The sequence below is a fragment of the Sorex araneus genome, chromosome 4 (genome assembly GCF_027595985.1).
Source record: "Sorex araneus isolate mSorAra2 chromosome 4, mSorAra2.pri, whole genome shotgun sequence".
Taxonomy (NCBI): domain Eukaryota; kingdom Metazoa; phylum Chordata; class Mammalia; order Eulipotyphla; family Soricidae; genus Sorex; species Sorex araneus.
Genome location: NC_073305.1, coordinates 155,471,797 through 155,490,496, shown reverse-complemented (window position 1 = coordinate 155,490,496; position 18,700 = coordinate 155,471,797). Strand labels below are relative to the sequence as shown.

General features: G+C 37.9%; 1 protein-coding gene across 1 annotated transcript in view; it reads right to left on the bottom strand.

The window, feature by feature from the left end:
- LAMA2 (laminin subunit alpha 2) overlaps positions 1-18,700 on the bottom strand; it is a 645,380-nt gene that overhangs the window by 203,337 nt on the left and 423,343 nt on the right. Inside the window, exon 29 of the mRNA XM_012932852.2 lies at positions 13,253-13,387. Within this exon, the coding sequence (XP_012788306.2) occupies positions 13,253-13,387 (135 nt within the window). The remainder of the gene's footprint in view (positions 1-13,252; positions 13,388-18,700) is intronic.

The following is an 18,700-nucleotide window of genomic DNA, read 5'->3' as shown; positions in this document are numbered from 1 at the left end:
TTTAATAATCCTGATTACTTATACTTTCTCTTAAAATAGAATTTGTTTGTGCATGTAATTTGTAAATATGTTGAACATACATTCTTTCTTGATCTGAATCCTATATAATTGCATGCATCTGCAGTGAAATAAGAACTATTCTTCACAGGAATTGCTATTTTGTGATATTTCCTCTGTTCTTTTCCTTAAAAAATGACAATATATTTTGACATTTTTTTTGTCCACAGTGATAGCAGTGGACAAATAGCTCTCATTCTTATAATTCTAGCAACAAAAACAATGCTTGAATATTGGAAGTACTAATTGACAGAGGCATTATGAATGAATAAACAACTAAATCAGGCTAAAGTTAAAATATTTTCCATTAACTTTACCTACTAATTTTCAGATTTTTGAAATTTTTGACCACATCTAATGCATTAAGCAACACTTTCAGCTTTATGCCATCTAAATATTTCATAGATCTCTTTTATATCACTGATAAAAAAAATATAATTTAGAAGGGTCAAACACAAAGCTATGCCGCCTCATCAATACGGATAACGGTGGAACCTGAGCCGCGGCATGAGAAGCAGACTCTCCGCGCCTATTGACTGTGATCCTGAAGTCTCCTAACCCATTTTGGCACCAGAGTGGATTCTTGCAGCCATGCATTTTGACTGTGAACTGAGCTACAACCTCGTGCAGCCCGGGGAGGGATTTTTTTTTCCCTCTCCACCCCATTTTTCTGAGCGAAAATGGTGGCAGCGGTAGCAGCCATGTGGTAAGAGCCACCCTCTAAGACCCCTCAACCAGGAGGTAGGACTTTCTTTAGTGACGTAGCCTGTAGGTGGTCCTGGGAGAGGGGGGGGCGTTCCCAGCGCGCCTTCCGCCCAGAGATGAACCGGAGCCGCGGCACGAGAAGCAGACCCTCCGCGCCTATTTTGTGGGTTATGCTAGAGGAGCTATGGGTACTCCTAGATCTGTGATCATGGATTAGTCATGCAGGTTTCATGTAACCAGATGGGGTGCCCCAGATTCCACCCCAGTTGACTGCAAGCAATGCAAGCACCTTACCTTCTATCCTGTCTTTCCAGACCACAACTGAACATTTATACTTAATTCTCTTGGAAATATTCTGTAGCTCAGTACTGTGTTGAATTTGTTGACTGAACATGTGTGGTAAACATTTCACATGCACATGCATGCACAATTTGCATCAACTCATGTTATAATATTAAATATATGATATTACATGTCAATTATCTCAATAAAAAGTATAACTTAAAAAATACGGATAACGGTAAAACATATTCAAGGTGATATTACTCAACAACTTCTATTGTGTATCAAATAAATTAAATAATTACTATTATGCCTATTAAGCTTCCCATGGTGTATTCATATGCAAAATCCAGTAACAAGCTGGATCTCATTCCCCTGACCCTGAAGAGCCCCCAGTGCAACATTGTTAGGAGGGCCAAGTCGAGATGGACTTCAAAGATCTCAGGGAAAGGACGAAATGAGATGTTACTGAGCCCGCCCGAGAAATCAGTGGTTAACGGGATTTTGTGATGATTGTGATGCTATTGTGATGCCTATTTTTGGCATAGTTTATGAGGATATTATAAAATAGTCTGTCAAATGCATATTTAGGAAAAACAAAGTGTGAAACAACAACTGAATGTTACTAATCTATGACTTACGTTGATTAATTTCTCTCAGTATCAGGATAATGATTAGAAAGGGGAGAATAATCCCTTTTGTACCACAGTTAATTATTAAGAAATAAATGAAAAAAATTGTCCATAATGACCATGCCTAACTATGGTACATACTTAGCTCTGAACACATAATAGTTGCTCGTTTGTACTATTGGGGAGCTGCTTTTGAAGGTATAATTTATGATATTCTGATAAGATTTATATTTACTGTAATTTAGGATATGGGGTCTCACATATTACCTATATGTATAAATATATAAATATTAAGTACTTACATGTCATAATATAACTGACCCTGTACTATAGTTTTATATACATTTTTTTTAGTTAATTTGGGAGAGCCCAAACTCAGCAGGGCTCAAGACTTATTCCTGGATCTGCACACAAGGATCGGATCTCTCCTGATGATCTTAGGAACCATGTAGGATTATAGGAACCACTGTTTATATATATATATATATGTACATATATATATATATTCCTCCATATATAAACAGTATTTATCTATCTCTATATATGTATATATATATTGTTAAGAATTAGTCCATTGTGGAAACAGATTCCCAAGTATAACTTAAAGGTATTTTATAACTCTTATTTTAGTTCATCTAACTTTAACAAATTAAAGATTATTAACATATATTGCAACTCTAAATTCGATACCAAGATGCTTTAACCAGAATTGATGTCTTAAATTTGTAAAACCAGGCTTTTTGTTCTCTATAGAAATACTACCTGTGGACTGGGTGAGAGATACTCAGCTAAGTAAATGAGTTAGCTAAGTAAATGAGTTTAATTTTTAATGCAAATGAAAATTTTATTCCATAATGTTGATAGGATCTATGACGTAATTAAGAACTCTATGTGAAAACTATTTGCAAAATCATGAAAGTATCGATTTATCAAGGAATGATAACAGTGAAATGTCATTCTCAGTTATATGAAGGAAAGTAAGATGTAAGAAATATTGATTATATTATGTACTTAAATATTTACTTAACCAGTATCACTGTATCACTGTCACTGTCATCCAGTTGCTCATCAACTTGCTCTAGCGGACACCAGTAATGACTCCATTTTATGCCAGATTTATAAAAAATAAGAAATGCTCATTAGAAATACAAATGTTAGTGGCATTTGGGAGAGATCTCTTGGGCCCCCTGACTCCTGGATCTTCACACAGGCATATCTCTGATGGTCTTAAGAGTCCATATAGGGTGACCGGGATCCAACCAGGGTCAACTGCATGCAAGGCAAGTGCTGTACCACTGTTCTATCTCTCCAACCTCTAAATGCAGATATTGATGATGTTTCAGAAAATAGGAAAGGACAAAGGACAATGATTGTTCTTTTCATTTTTAAATAGGAAATGTGATAGATTTTAAATAATATTTTCACAAACTCTGAATTTTAAGTCCTCAAAACTGAGACTTTAACATTTTCAAGTGAAATCACTTGTATCAGTTGTCGTCCTGTTGGTTTGCTCGAGAGGAAGCCAGTAACGTTGTCATTTGTACCCATTGCATGCTAGTGCAGCCCAATGATATCTGCTTGCTCCAGGAACAGGAAGAGCCTCAAATCGTTCATCCAGGGATTTGAGGAAGAAATCTGACCATCTAGTTGGTGGGTGGTCACGTGGTCTATTGACGTCCCGTGGAATCCAGTCGGTAACAGTTCTAGTCCAGCGTTCATCTCTGAATCGCATAACATGACCGGCCCATCTGATTTTTGATGCCTTGGCAAACGAGACAGCGTCCCTGATTCTTGACCATCGACGAAAGTCAGAACTCCGGATTCATTCTCTCACTTGAGTGAGACGTGATACTCCTAGCATAGAAGAATCTTTCAATTCTTCTTTGGGATACCCAAATAGCGTTCTCATCCTGTTTGCGTAGGGCCCAGGTCTCTGAGGCATATGTTAGTACAGGAAGAATGGTGGAATTGAAAAGATGTGCCCAGAGTCGGAGGTTCTTCATCCTCTTAACCACTTCTTCAACGCTCTTGAAGGCATTCCACGTTGCTCTCTTCCTCCTGTGCAGTTCTGGCGCCAAGTCATTCCTCATGTTGATTTCTCGACCCAGGTACACATAGCTGCTATATTCCATTGAGAGCAAATGGAGCTTCAGGGACTAGTTAGTTTTTCATGAGCATCGTCTTGTTGAGATTCAGAGGCAATCCCACATTTCCACACTTGTGGAAGTCGGCCAGCATTTGTTCCACTTGGCTAATGTTTGGTGTTATGAGAACGATATCATCAGCGAAGCGGAGGTGGTGTAATTGCCGACCTTCTATCTTCACTCCCATTCCTTCCCATTCCAGTCATTGCATGATGTTCTCAAGAGTGGCACTGAAGAGCTTCGGTGAAATGGTATCACCCTGCCGTATCCCTGTCTTTACATCAATGATCACTTCCTTGTTGAATGGTGAGATCCTGGTGGTGAATCCACAATAAAGCTCGCAGAGGATTTTGATATACTGAGTTTGAACACCCTGTTTGGCCAGGGCTTTGATGACCACTTCAGTCTCAACATAATCAAAGGCCTTATTTAAGTCAATGAATGTTAGATAGAGCGGCATCTTGAACTTTCGCGAAACTTCAATGAGCTTGGTCACTGTTTGGATATGGTCTGTCATGCTGAATCCCCTTCAGAACCTGGCTTGCTCACATGGTTGTCCTTCATCTAGTGCTCTGCCTATTCTATTCAGGATGACATGAGTGAACAACTTGTAGATGACAGACAGCAGGCAGATTGGGCGATAGTTGCAGATGTCGTGGAGGTCTCCCTTCTTGTACAACAGAACGGTCCTACTGGTTTTCCACTGAGATGGAACCTTGCATTTATACAGGTAGCGTGCAAAGAGCCAAGCCAGTGTATTGATGAGTACTGGTGGCAGATTCTTCAGGTGTTCGGGTCTGACCTTGTACGAATCAGGTGCTGTACGCGTCTTTACCAAGGAAATTTCGGAAGGGAGGACATTGCTCTTCTCTGAGGTCTTCTTTATCGCATCTCTGCACAGCTTTGCAAGCTCAGATGTTAGCTTGTGGTTGCCTGAGGCTCGTGCTAAACCTTGTTGACGAATGAGCTCGAGAGTTTCCGAAGACAGGTGTCTGTTTGTGGCTTTCTCACTCTCAGCATTCTTCGCACAGTCATGAAGGTGCTGAACCAGTCTATTGTATTCCTTGTTGATGCTGTCAAGGACAGCATTTTCCCATGTTGCCGCAATAGTGCCAAAGAGCTCCCAGTTGGTAGTCATTTTGGGAGTTGCCTTCTTAGACTTAAATTTTGCAGATGTTTTTCCCCGCTCTGTGAAGTAGAATTTTGCATGAAGGAGACGGTGGTCCAATTCTTTTTGGAAATTTGGGACAACAGCAACATCGGTCAGGCAAAACCTTCGATTGAATATGATATGGTCAATTTCATTGTGGAACTGTCCACCAGGAGACTCCCATGTCCAGCGTTTAGATTCGGCCTTCTGGAATTGTGAGTTACCATTGATGGTCTTGGTCGACATGATGAATTCAGACAGTCTCTCACCCTGATCGTTCCATTCTAGGCCATGGGTCCCAATGTGGAGTTCTTCGGGCGACCTTCTTGGACCTATCTTGGCATTAAAATCATCAACAGTGGTCTTATAGAAGGTGTGGTCTTTATAGAACTTCTCCAGTTCCATGTAGAACCTCTCAATTTCTTCATCATGGTTGGATGTTGGTGCGTAGATGACGAAGATAGAAACTGCAGGCAGTGAGCCACATCTATTCAAGCATAATTGTCTGATTCGGGTTGTTAGGCATTCAAATGAATCAGTGCTCATGGCCAAGTTCATGTTTACAAGGACACCAATACCAACGACGTCTTTGTTGTCGCATGTTCCGAGGAACAGTTCTTCTCCAGTGTCGAAAATGGCGTGATGTGATTGATGCCTTCTTGTTTCAGTCAGACCAATGATGTCGTATTTGATCTTCTGTGCTTGCACCATCAGGTCCTCAATGGGTGCTTCTGATGCCAGAATACGTGCTTTGAAAGTACAGGAAATCACTACCCAGCCAACGCCATGCTCCGGATACTTGGGCCAAACCTCACGCACGAGTGAAGCCCCACAAAACCAGGTAAGCAGAACTTTGCAACCTTGAACTCTAGGTTCACCGAGGCGCAGAAACAAGATCCTCTGTCTGTCTCCTTCAATCTCCGGCATCTGAGGGAGGGGGGTCAAACCCAGATGCCCCACCCTACCCAAGCCAGAATACCTCACCGTCCAACCCTCACTACATCCACTACCCAGCCACAACCACGCTCCAGGCCTCTCTCCATACACACCATAAGACACTTAATACCCATTACTCCTGCACCATATTTGATGGGGTTCACATATGGTGTGAACCATGGTAACATCTCTAAGGGTGACTGGAGGCCTCTCTAAAAGCCTCCATCCCTCTCGGAAAGCCCGGCAAGCTACCGAGTGTATCCCACCCGCATAGCAGTGCATGCTACCCGTGGCGTATTCAATATGACAACAACAGTAACAACAATCGGCCTCATTCACTTGACACCTAAAGAGCCCCCAATACAGCAGCATTAATAAAGATGAGCAAGGAGAGGCTGAAAAAATCTCAGGGTCAAACTAGACTGCCAAAACGAAGAAAGCCTAAAATGATTGTCTGTACTTTCAAGTGAAATAGAAGGGAAAATACCCTGACCCTGGGGCCATAGTGGTGATTAGGAGAGATAATAGATATAAACATTAATACTATCTTATGTGGGGCTGAAGCAATAGCACAGTAGGTAGGCGGAAGACCTAGGTTTGATTTCTCTGCCCCTCTCGGAGAGCCAGGCAAGCTGCCGAGACCTTGCAGGCGGAAGACCCAGGTTTGATTCTTCCACCCCTCTTGGAGAGCCAGGCAAGCTGCCAAGATATCTCACCTGCATGGCAGAGCCTGGCAAGATACTCGTGGCGTATTCAATATGTCAAAAACATTAACATTAAGGCTCACCATGGAGACATTATTGGTGCCCAATGGAGACGTTATTGGTGCCTGCTTGAGCAAATCGATGAGCAACAGGATGACGTGACAGTAACTATCTTATGTATACCTTAGAAATTTCTCTCTCTCTCTCTCTCTCTGTCTCTGAGTGTGAGCATGTATGTGTGTGTGTATGTGTGTGTGTGTGTGTGTGTGTGTGTGTCTGTGTCTGTGTCTATGTCTGTTTGTGTGTTAGCCTTAGTTCTCATAAATCCTCTGTCTCTCTCCTGGCATGAAGTTCAATATTACATAGGTTTTAGTCTTCCATTTTAAAGAAAATGTTTCTTAAGGGACAACAGTTTTGAAGTTAATAAAATGCCTATGTGTAGAATTTATTAAATTTCACAATGAAGCAACTGCTCTCTTGTGTTATAGGATTTACAAAAAGAATAGTTATGTTTGTGGATTTTATTTAACAGTTAAAATGCAGTTTGTAACTATTTTTGTAGTTATGTTTCTCTTTACATGGTGATTCTGAACATAGCCCCAAAGAAAATTTTTCAAAGGATATGAGGAAATAAAGCACAATTAGAGATGATTTTAATTATAAGTTTTGTTTCATTATCATGTGATTGGTTTTTAGAATGAAAATCATGGTATACATATATACATGGAAATATATGGTAATGTTCATCTTTACTTTCACCATTATCATCATCATTATTTCTATTGAAACTACATGTGTTTTGTATTTTTATCCAGTAGTTTATCCAGTATTTCACTGAATCTGTAGGAAAACTTTATGTAGGGGGTATTATGGATATTTTCATTTTTTTATATGAAGTTACTAAACCCCATCAGCCCTAGATAAACTGAGTAGGTTCATGCTGACCATACAGGTTGAAGCCCATATTGAAATGAAGAGAGTATGATGACAGGATCATGATAACTACCATTACTAAATATCAAATAGTGTCCTAAACAGCTTGAAGGACATAATACTAAACAGGGGTCTATACTGATATAGAAATAAATCAATATGCTTTAATTTTCTTTGGCATAGAATGCGAGTAACAATAGCTATTTCTTATTGGTCTCATGGGTTTAAAAAAAATGAACAAAGTTTTCTAGATTCAGAAGTTTTAAGATCCCCAAGGGAAAATGTAAAAGCTTGGAACATAATAATTTATATTAGCCATGCATGTTTAATGCAAATATATATTAATTTTTTACTTAACTTAGGGATATCTCAGAAAACAGAGAAGTGCTTAGAATTCATAAATACCAACAGAGTAATAATAGTAAATTGGCAAGTGGACAATATAAAGAAAGCTCTTTTCATAAATTGAAATGAAGTTAAATTGTGTATTTTGTATATGCTTCTTAATTAAATAAATGAAGTGAACATAACTCTGCAAAAGAAAACTCCTCAAAATGTTAAAAACAAAAAAAAATATTAATTCTCACTTAAGGATCTGTAAATTAATGTCCTTCACTGAAATAATCTTTTGAACTTAGTAAGTCTGAAGAATGGCGAAATAATTCTGACATAATAATTATTTGGGAAGTGCAAGTATGGTTTATATAAGTTAGTTATTCACGTAGGCAGCAAGTTAGGCATACTCCTTAAGTAAAATTAAAACAACTACATACTCTCATATTATTTATCATATTATATCTTTAATTCTACTCTACCCTTCACACATCACCATATGATAAATTTCAGTATCCTATCTTGACTGATAGAAGGTATGTTTAGGAGGTTAGAAATTTATATATATATACATATAAATACATACATATCTCTATATATATATCACTGTATCACTGTCATCCCGTTGTTCATCGATTTACTCAAGTGGGCACCAGTAATGTCTCCATTCATCCCAGCCCTGAGATTTTAGCAGCCTGTCCTTACTCCTTTTTCCCAATGATTTGAGGCTCTTTTCAGGGTCAGGGGTATGAGACCATTATTGTAACTGTATTTGGCATATTGAATATGCCACAGGAAGCTTGCCAGGCTCTTTCGTGTGGGCAGGATACTCTCAGTATCTTGCTGGGCTCTCCAAGAGGCAGGTGTGTATATATATATACATATATATGTGTATATGTGTATATATGTATACGTATATACATTTACATGATTTACATTATATAATTTATATATCATGTATATAAATGTATATGTGTATACATTTATATATGTATATATCATGTATATATGTGTGTATTTCCTTTATTATGAACATATATGATATATATATTTCCCTTTATGATGAACATATATATGTTCTTAAGTTATAAAATTAAAATAATAGAAATAATGATAAATCCGGTGGGAGCTCAGTATAGGTATTAAAAAGTCAACGTACATTTATCATGACAAAGAGTGTACTTAGAGATGCAAATTGCTCCAAAGACAGAAACATGAGAAAACTACAGATATAATTTGAGGGTAGTAAAAAAGAAACAACAAAGAAGGTTATTGAGGCACAGACATGTACTTTGAAAAGCTCCAGGATATCGTGCCTGTCAAACTCCAGGATATCATACCTATCAACCTAGATTAGAAATTTTAAGAACAGGGATAATTATAGCAACAAATATTGATAGATCAAGTAAGATAAACTGTGCAAAACAAAGTGTTTTTTCCCCTTCCTTCCTATGATTCAGTATAGTAGCAGAGGCTACAGGAGAGAAATTATAGGTAAAAGACAAGTGTGGGGGCTGGAGCGATAGCACAGCGGATAGGGCATTTGCCTTGCACGTGGCCGACGCGAGTTCGATTCCCAGCTTCCCATATGATCCCCTGAGCACCGTCAAGGGTAATTCCTGAGTGCAGAGCCAGGAGTGACCCCTCTGCATCACCAGGTGTGACCCAAAAAAGAAAAGAAAAAAGACAAGTGTGTCTTCACTAATCAAAGGAAAGGATAAAGAGGCTGAAATCAAAAGCAACCGTGGAGCCAAAAGACAATGGGCCAGGGATGGAGCTCAAGATGTAGAGCAGCAAATCGCATGTAGGATGCCTTGAATTTGGTCCTGAGCAAGGTGTGACTCTCCAACAGCATTATGAAATGTGGCCTAGGGAGCCCCCCAAACACTTTTGGGAGTGGACTTCACAACAATAGGTACAAGTTTGCTTCGGTTTTTGTTTTCTTTAGTTTTGTAAAGTTTGAGAAATAAACAAAACATGAAGATGCAGGAAGAAGAGAACAGGTTGAGTTACACCCTGAGGGTATTAGTAGTTCATTCTAAATAATGATAAAGAATCATAATAATTGAGCAAAGGTAGAGGAAAGTGGAGATATGAAGTAGTGGGAACTCATGAATGCCATTTTCCAAGTGCTTCTGATTTTCCAATTAAATAAGATGGAAAGCCATTGACTGAGAGTCAAGATGGGGAAAAACAAGAAATAGAATTTTGAGAATAAAGAAGGGAGTGAAAGTCTAGAGAAATGAGTTTACCATGGTGGGAGATAGGATAGGGAAAAGTTAAGGGGTGAAGACTAAAGGGTGTGTTGCCAAAATGTATGCCCGAAGCCCTGTAATCAACAGTATTGTAAACTGTGGTTCCTAAAAATAAAGGGTGGGGTGGCACAAAATATCCAGAAATATGAAAGAGGAAATGAATAAGAGAAAATTGGTGTAATTACATAGTTCCATACAAGGTTCATTTGAAATGAGTTATAATGAGTTAATCATAAATAATAAACAGTATAGCTATATATTTTTCTATAGCTACGTTTAGCTTAGAAGGTATAAAAAACTAAAGCTCGCCGAGGGGCGCGAGCACTCGCGGGCTCTCCAGGTGGCTCTGTCTCACCACCCGCGTTCGGTGCCCTGGAACCGCTGTATGAGCTGTCGGTCAGGGGCAGGCGATGGAAGGAACAAGGCCAAACTGGTTGCTCGATTAGTTTATTTCATTCTCTCCCTCTGCTTCTCTCCCGGCTCTCAGCCTCTCTCTGGATCTCTGGATCTGGCCCCCCAACCCACTCTTCCAGCCTAGTTAAATCTCCCCAGCATGAGGGGGTTGGGGTCTACACCTAGGTGTGGTCACAATGAATAGGGTAAAGGTTCCTTTCCCTTAGGGGATGCTTCTCCTAGGACTTAATTCTCTTTCAGCAGGAGGATCCACCCAAGGGCGGAGTCCCATGAGTGTGTTTCTCTTCTCCTCAGCCAGCAAACATATAAGAATTCATAATATTAATCATTTTGTATGGACACAATAAGAGATGCATTAAAGCTTATAGAATTGCTCTCCTGGGGCCATCTCAATCTCAGACCACAGTGCTCAGATCAGTCATTCCTATCCCTAGCAGGGTCCTAGTCTCATCATTACTTTTGTATCATGACAGCCTTTGTCTATGATCAACCTCTTAATTTAGAGTTAAGAATTAGGCACTTTGGCCAGGCCCATCTCGATGCCAGGGTAGCACATAACTCATCGCTTGCCATGAATCCGTCTTGTCCCTCGTCGGGACCCTGGTTTTGGGGTGCTAGGAATTGATGGCAACTGAGGCTTAGGTGGAGAAAGCAGATGCCCGGGAGGGAATAATATTCAAGGCCAATTAAATCCCAAGTTACAAAAGCATAATATTGTCTTCTCGTGTCCATACAAAAAGGACATTGATTTAAAGTAAATTATTCAAAAGGCATAAGAAGAGGAGAAAGGCAATATTAACTTACATAATATAATTTCAGTATCCTAGGAAGGTCTGACCTTACAAATTAGCAGAGTCAGATTAAGGGAAAGTCGCAGATTAACTGTTTTGGGGAAGAGAGCATAGCGAAGTGATTATAGCTAAACAAAGGGATGGGAGAGATTCGGGAACACCTTGATGGGTGAGACTGGGGTAAGCCTAAACTCCGGGTAAAACCGGGACAAGCTACTTGTGGCAAGGGGGGAGAGGACAAAGTAATGTCATCCTACAAGAAGGCACTTATTTGTTAATGCAAGATTTAACCAATGCTGGAATTAACAGTGAGAATAAGTAGTAAAATGCTAAGGAAAATAAATGTGCAAAGCAGTGGCACTAACAAATGGTAATGAATATTATTAATCTGGTAAAGCAAGTTAACACATGGAGAGATAAGAAACCAATATCAATGGTGAAACTAAGTTGTTGAATCTGGATTGTTGAAATATGAATGTCAAAAAAGGGATAGTTCTTATTGAGACTCTAACTACATCACAGGGGCTTTTCATGCACAAGATCTGTGTTTAAGATATATCATTTTAGGGAAAAAATTGACTAAAGATTGCAGCTACTAGAAAGCACAATTTTTAGGATAATTGATGGAGTGAAGAGACAAACTGAAAAAAAGGGTTAGCACTTTCGTCCCGTTGTTTATCTAATTTGCTTGAGCGGGCACCAGTAATGTCTCCATTGTGAGATTTGTTCTTACTGTTTTTAGCATATCAAATATGACAAAGTTAGCTTGCCAGGCTCTGCTGCACAGGTGGGATACTGTTAGTAGCTTGCCAGACTCTCCAAGAGGGATGAAGGAATTGAACCCAGGTGGCTGTGGGCAAGGCAAATGCCCTACTCGTTGTGCTCATGAATCTTGAAATCACCAACTTTTAATTGTAGTGCTAGAGAGAAGGACAATATTGCAGAAGAAAATTCTCCAACAACAATTTGGGTGAACTGAAAGTCAGTAGGTAACTTCAACAAATAGGTGTAGTAGACATACATATGGCAATAAACAAAACAAAACAAAAACATTGAAGAGAGATGTGCGTTCTAAGAAAATGGCATGGAAAAGCCAGAGACATTCTTCCCTCATGCTCAGGGCAATGAAGGAACAAAAGAGAAAAATGGCTCTCACATGCAAGAAAATATTTTTTGTGGAGATCAAAATCAAGAGACCATAGACAGGTGAGCATAGAGGGGCACAGAATGGAGGTCATGTTTGCTGATGTCTGACAATGAGTTCAGTCAAGGCCCCGTGGAAATGTTTTAGGATATGGGGGAATGGAAGTAAATTTCACCAAAAAGTCCAGAGTGATAGATGGGATTAGAATCTGGGGGACTTAGTAATGACACAGGAAACCTGGATTTTTTTTTTTTATATTCCTGGTTGTTCCAAAGCAGAGAGCAATAGCACAGTAGGGAATAAGCATGAGTACATATATAAAAGTAAGAACAGGAAGATTCTAAGGAAATCATTAGTTTATAGCTTATAGTAGGTTATAAAAAGTTTACAAAATACCTGGTGTTATAATACTTTCATGATAATACAGCTAATGGCCAAAACACAGAATTATATCTATGTTGTATGTAAGATATTGTTTAAGAAGACATTATAACATTGTTAGGAAATGCATAATTTATTGTTTATTTTATGCTGAATTTTGGATGGTGTTTTTTAAACACTCTAGTGTAATTTTTATATTTCCAATAAATATTTTTAGATTTAGGAACAGACTAAAAGCTAACTTTTTGTTTGTATCCTCAGGTGATTATCTAAGATGCTATTACTAATATATTTCTTGTTGTAAGCAATGTTTTTTCTTATTATCCTATTGGAACACATGTATAGAGAAATGAATATGTGAGCCATGACCAAGAACAGTAGATGTGAATACCTGGCATATGGAAGTTTCAGGATCACACATATTGCTGTGTCCATTACACTGACAAGGAACACAGGTACCCAGGGTTGGTCCAGCCGTGTGACCTCCAAGCTCAGAGCGACTTCGATAAAATCCCTGCATGCAGCTCTGAAAGAAAAGAAAGCCAATTAAGACAAAAGGGTTGAAAATCAAGCTTTGGTAACATGGGAATTCTTTGGTGGTTAAAAGAGAATTATTTCTTCATTAAAGACAGCACCACTTCCAAACACAAGTGACAATTTTGGTTATTAATGTGACTTTCTGATAGATCCGTTGGGGTATAAACGTAGGTCAAAGTAATCAGACTTTAGCAAATTAAAAAGGAAAGTTTTTATTTGCGTAGAAATTCAGAAAAATCTTTAGTCTTCTTTTTATTGAGAAAGAAGTAGGTTTTGTGTTTGGTTTTTAATGTTTATGAACTTATTCCTGGTATATAATATTATGGAACTTTAGGTTTTATCTTATATATAATCTATATATAAGAGGTTTTTTTTTCAACAAATTATGTGGACTAGAGAATTCCAATGTCTGTGAAAACCTAAAATCTGCTTCTACTGCACTTCATGAATCAGTATTCAATAAAATTAGGAAAAATATTTTTTAAATGCCATGGTTGTATTATTATAGTGTTCTTAGTTAAAAGATAGAAGGTAAAAAATTCAATATAATAATAGTTCTGCATGTCTTGATAATATTATGCCACCAGTAATTTTATCTTTTTCTTATGTTTTTAATTCGCTATAACAAGAAAATTTCTAGCAAAGCTAGCATGCAAAATTTTGTTTATTTTAATTTGGATAATGTAAAAGTGATTAAGTACTTAAGAGCGATTTTTATCACAGACTATAAGACATTCTAATGAGATTGAATAATGACTCCACTTTTAAAAAAGAAATGTATTTTAAAAATGTTTTATATTTCAGGTTGTTTCCTTTATTTGGTAAGCTGACTCTAGAGCAAACTCAGTTGTTTTTACAGTATTTGATCTCTATGTCTAGAGAACAACTCTCATGCAATGGTATATTTGATTGAGGAGTGTGTATGTGTGTATAAAAGTTTTAGAATGAGATCTTCTAGATAGACTTTGAAACACAGCATTAAAGCAAGTGTAAGAAAAACAGTACTTTAAACTGAGGAGTTATAGGATATGCAGTGTTATAGGCTGGCATGTAAAGATGAGTGCTTCAGGTAAAGTTTACTATAACAGACACAACTTCCCTCTAATACTATTCCATTTCCTTGAAAAATAGTACAAAAACCGCTTTAGTGGGTATCCAGATCTGAATTCAAAATGGAGTTCTGTTCAGAGAAGATTTTAGGCCAAAACTTCTCAAACCAGACAGTACAAAGTCTTAAGATTCTACCCCTTAGAGATTCTGATTTAATTGGTGGAGAGTAGCACCAAGGTTGTTAAAATTCTAGTTTGTTGTGAAATTCTTATTTACAGAGTTGAGAGTCACTGGCACTGCTTCTTATTAGTCTGCTGGGGAATGTGTGGTTTTAAAAGGGCAGACAAACTTATGTTGGGACACAACTGAACATGCAAACACTGATTTTACAATTAGTTTGAGCAATAGACAAGTTGATGAACATCAACAAAACATGATTTCCTCATCTCACAGATGAGCAAATTCATTGATCCAGATAATTTCTGAATTTCTTTTAGTTTTGACACTCAACATTTATTTTAAGCTCTGATCGATTTTCTATGAATTAGGGTAAAAAAAGAGATTTCCATACTCCAAGAATTAGACCTTTAAATACATTTTTAAAAGTAACAGGATATTTTATTCCTATTTTGTCATTTCATTTTTTAAAGATCCTTTATGTTGATCTTTATTCATTTACCATATGTTTCTTGTCTCCATAAACGGGAAAAATTCTTAAGAATGAATATGTTTAGTTGGAACAAAAGAGGAAAGATAATAGCTACTTTTTATAGTCTTGTCTAAAGTCCTTCTGCAACAAAATAGAAAATTAAAGAAATCAAGTACACATTTTCTCACTCAAATGTTTTCAAAGTTATTTTCTTATGTACAAATTATTCATAGCTCAAATTTCTTTTTCTCTCCTTCCATCTTTATTTATTTTCATAATATGGAATGTCATCAAAATGTTAGAATCAGATTTGCACAAAAATGTGGGAGGGTTGAGAGAGGGAATGTGAAACAAAGAGAATAAAAAGCCAACATTTCCCAGGTGCACTTAACACAACTCCCCCTTCATTTCTGAGTTAAGCAATAAAAATAGACATAGTGTTATAACCAATAAAAATGCTCTGTCTTGTGTCTTTGCTCGGTTTAGCAAGCAGGCAATTCTGCACCTAGTAAAAGTTCCACCATTTAACTTACATATGATTTTATGCAGATTTTGACCACCCTGAGTCTCTGTTTCTGCATGCAGACCATAAACTTGTCAAACACAATAATATACATTATAAAAGTAGGTTTGTGAAATATTTAGACTTCCTGAAACTCATTCAGTTAAAACTAAGGTTTTCTTAGTTTGCTTGGACTTTTATTTCCTGTCAATAATATGAGAATAACAATAAAATTCAGTGATATTGGTATAAATATTTAAGAAAATATGTAATAAGTAGGTACTTAATTAACTAAATACTATTATTTTAAAATTAGGCTTTCTATGAGAACTTAATTAGATCATGAATATTTAGTGCTTGATACACAACAGATCAATATTGGCACCTGTATCCTAGATCATTTTTAAAGTATGATTCATTAAAGAAAGAAAAAATTAAGGGGTATATGATTGTTCTGTACCACAATAGAAGACATAACAACATAAATAGCTTAATCTTTTAAGTAATGTTACATACACGAATATAAAATCTTTGGGTCTTCAAATACAACCCTAGGAGGTATGCATGTGTAGGAAGAACATTTTTGTAATTTGCTTTAATTTTTGTATTCTATTTTTATAATTTGTTTTTTGAGTTTTATGAGATAATAATGAGTACATATTATTTGAGAGCTTGAAAATTATTTTTAGAGGTCACAAATTACTGTTTTTGAGCACTGACCCTGCAGACTCTAGTCATTCAATTGTGAGAGGAAAGGATGCTTAAATGATCATAATATGGTTTAGTGATAAGCTGCAAATTCCTATAATTTTATTTAAGATAACCATGCATTCACTGCTTCTCACTTTTTGCAAAAAAATGAATCTGGTTTTATGTTAAAACCCTACATGAGACCACAGTAAAGAGAATACTGATAATATTCAGTTATAGTATGATAAATGTAATGATTCCCACACCAACAAATATGGTAAGGAAATTGTATCTTTTATTTGTGTTTGGAAAGTAATTTGGTCTCTACTTCAAATCACAAATTGTAGTAAGTTGCCTTTCAGTAAATAGGGCTAATGTCACAACACTCTAAAACAATGTTGTTCAGTTGTTTTTTACCAGCAGACTGGAACTTGTGTGCATACACAGTCCATACACGGGCAATTAGGTAGTTATAATCACTGAGGGAAAGCAGTAATTTTTAGGTTTTTTTCTTTTTAAATTTTATTTGGGGGTGGGGGTTACAACCAGAAGTGTGCAGAAATTATTCCTGACTTTGTATTCAGGGATCACGCCTGGTGGGATTGGTGGAACCATATGGGGTGACTGGGATTGAACATACATAAGCAGTATAAAGGACAAGTGCCTTACCTTCTTTCTGTACTCTCTGCCCCACGGTTTTCAACCTTTCTCACCTGTAAACCAGCCCTGGTTTATGGAGCAGCAGCTGAAGACTTGCTTAAAATAACAGAGCTAGAGGCCCCACAATTTGCTATATTTTTACGGTCAGCTAACCATTTTATTTATTTGCATTCACATTTAGGATTAAAACATGAAATGAAAAAAGCATGAAATAAATACAAATGCAGATGTTTCTCTAACTGTTCCTAGAGCACAAATCATTTGGTGATAAAACTGTAAAGGAATTGATTCGTGTATTAGTGACCCAAAACATATGTTATCAGAACAGGATGTATCATTTTAAAACTGTCCTTAGCTCTTGTTTTGATGATTGGATTTTATGGCTGGGTAATTACACTCTAGAATCAAGATGAATTATAAATAACATGTATAATGGATTAGAGGCAATGGATTGTGGAGAACACTTCAGGTACTTTATTATTATGAGATAAGCATTATCCCTAAAATAAACCCACTAAAATATTATTGTAATTATTGTCTGCAAATCAGAATTTAAGTGAAATTCACAGAAAATAGATGAAGTCACTGATGTGAATGATAATTTGTTATCTTTATGTTTTTATTAGGACTGGAGCGATAGCACAGCGGGTAGGGCATTTGCCTTGCACGTGGCCCATCCAGGTTCGATTACTCCATCCCTTTTGGAGAGCCTGGCAAGCTATTGAGAGTATCCCACCCTCACTGCAGAGTCTGGCAAGCTACCTGTGGTGCATTCAATATGCCAAAAACAGCGACAAGTCTCACAATGAAGACATTACTGGTGCCCGCTCAAGGAAATAAAAGAACAGTGGGATGACAGTGCTGTTTTTATTAATTTATCATGTATATAATTTGTTAATTTATATTTTATATAAATGAAAATTAGTAAAGTGTAGCACTGTGGCTAGAGCAATAGCATAGAGGGTAGGGCGTTTGCCTTGCACGTGGCCAACCCAGATTCGATTTCCAGCATCCCGTATGGTCCCCTGAGCACCGCCAGGGTAATTCCTGAATGCATAGCCAGGAGTGACCCCTGTGCATCGCCGGGTGTGACCAAAAAAACAAATAAACAAACAAACAAAAAGTGAAGCACTGTCATCCTGCTGTTCATCAAATTGCTCAAGCGGGCATCAGTAACATCTCCACCGTGAGACTTGTTATCTAAAAATTAGTAAAAAACATATTCAAAAAGAGTCTCCTGCCACACCTGGCCGTCTTCACTGGGGCCCCTCAGAGGCAGTGGGTTGAGTCTCCCTCCCTGCCCCAAGCAGAGCCCCGGCAGCCGAGACCTTCGGAACCTAGCCACAGCCATGCTCAACGCCACTCTCCATATGCTTGGAAAGCCTCACGGATGAAGGAACTGCCAGAGGAACCCAGGTGTGCAAGACCCAGCACTGAGATCTCCAAGCCTGCTTGTACCAGGACTGGGCATCTTCCGCCCAGATTTTCGAGTAGCTAGGCAGTCACACCCACAAACACCCCTGGTGCCGCACAAGTCCATCAACGGCCAACATCCAGAGACTATAAAACCAAGCTCCTGGAAGCACGCAGACGCATATTATAGCCTAGTTCTCCCTCTTGGAGAACCTGGAAAGCTACCGAGAGCTTTCTGCCCTCATGGGAGAGCCTGGCAAGTTCCCTGTGGCGTATTTATATGCCAAATATAGTAACAATGATGGGTCTCATTCTCCTGACCCTGAAAGAGCCTCTAA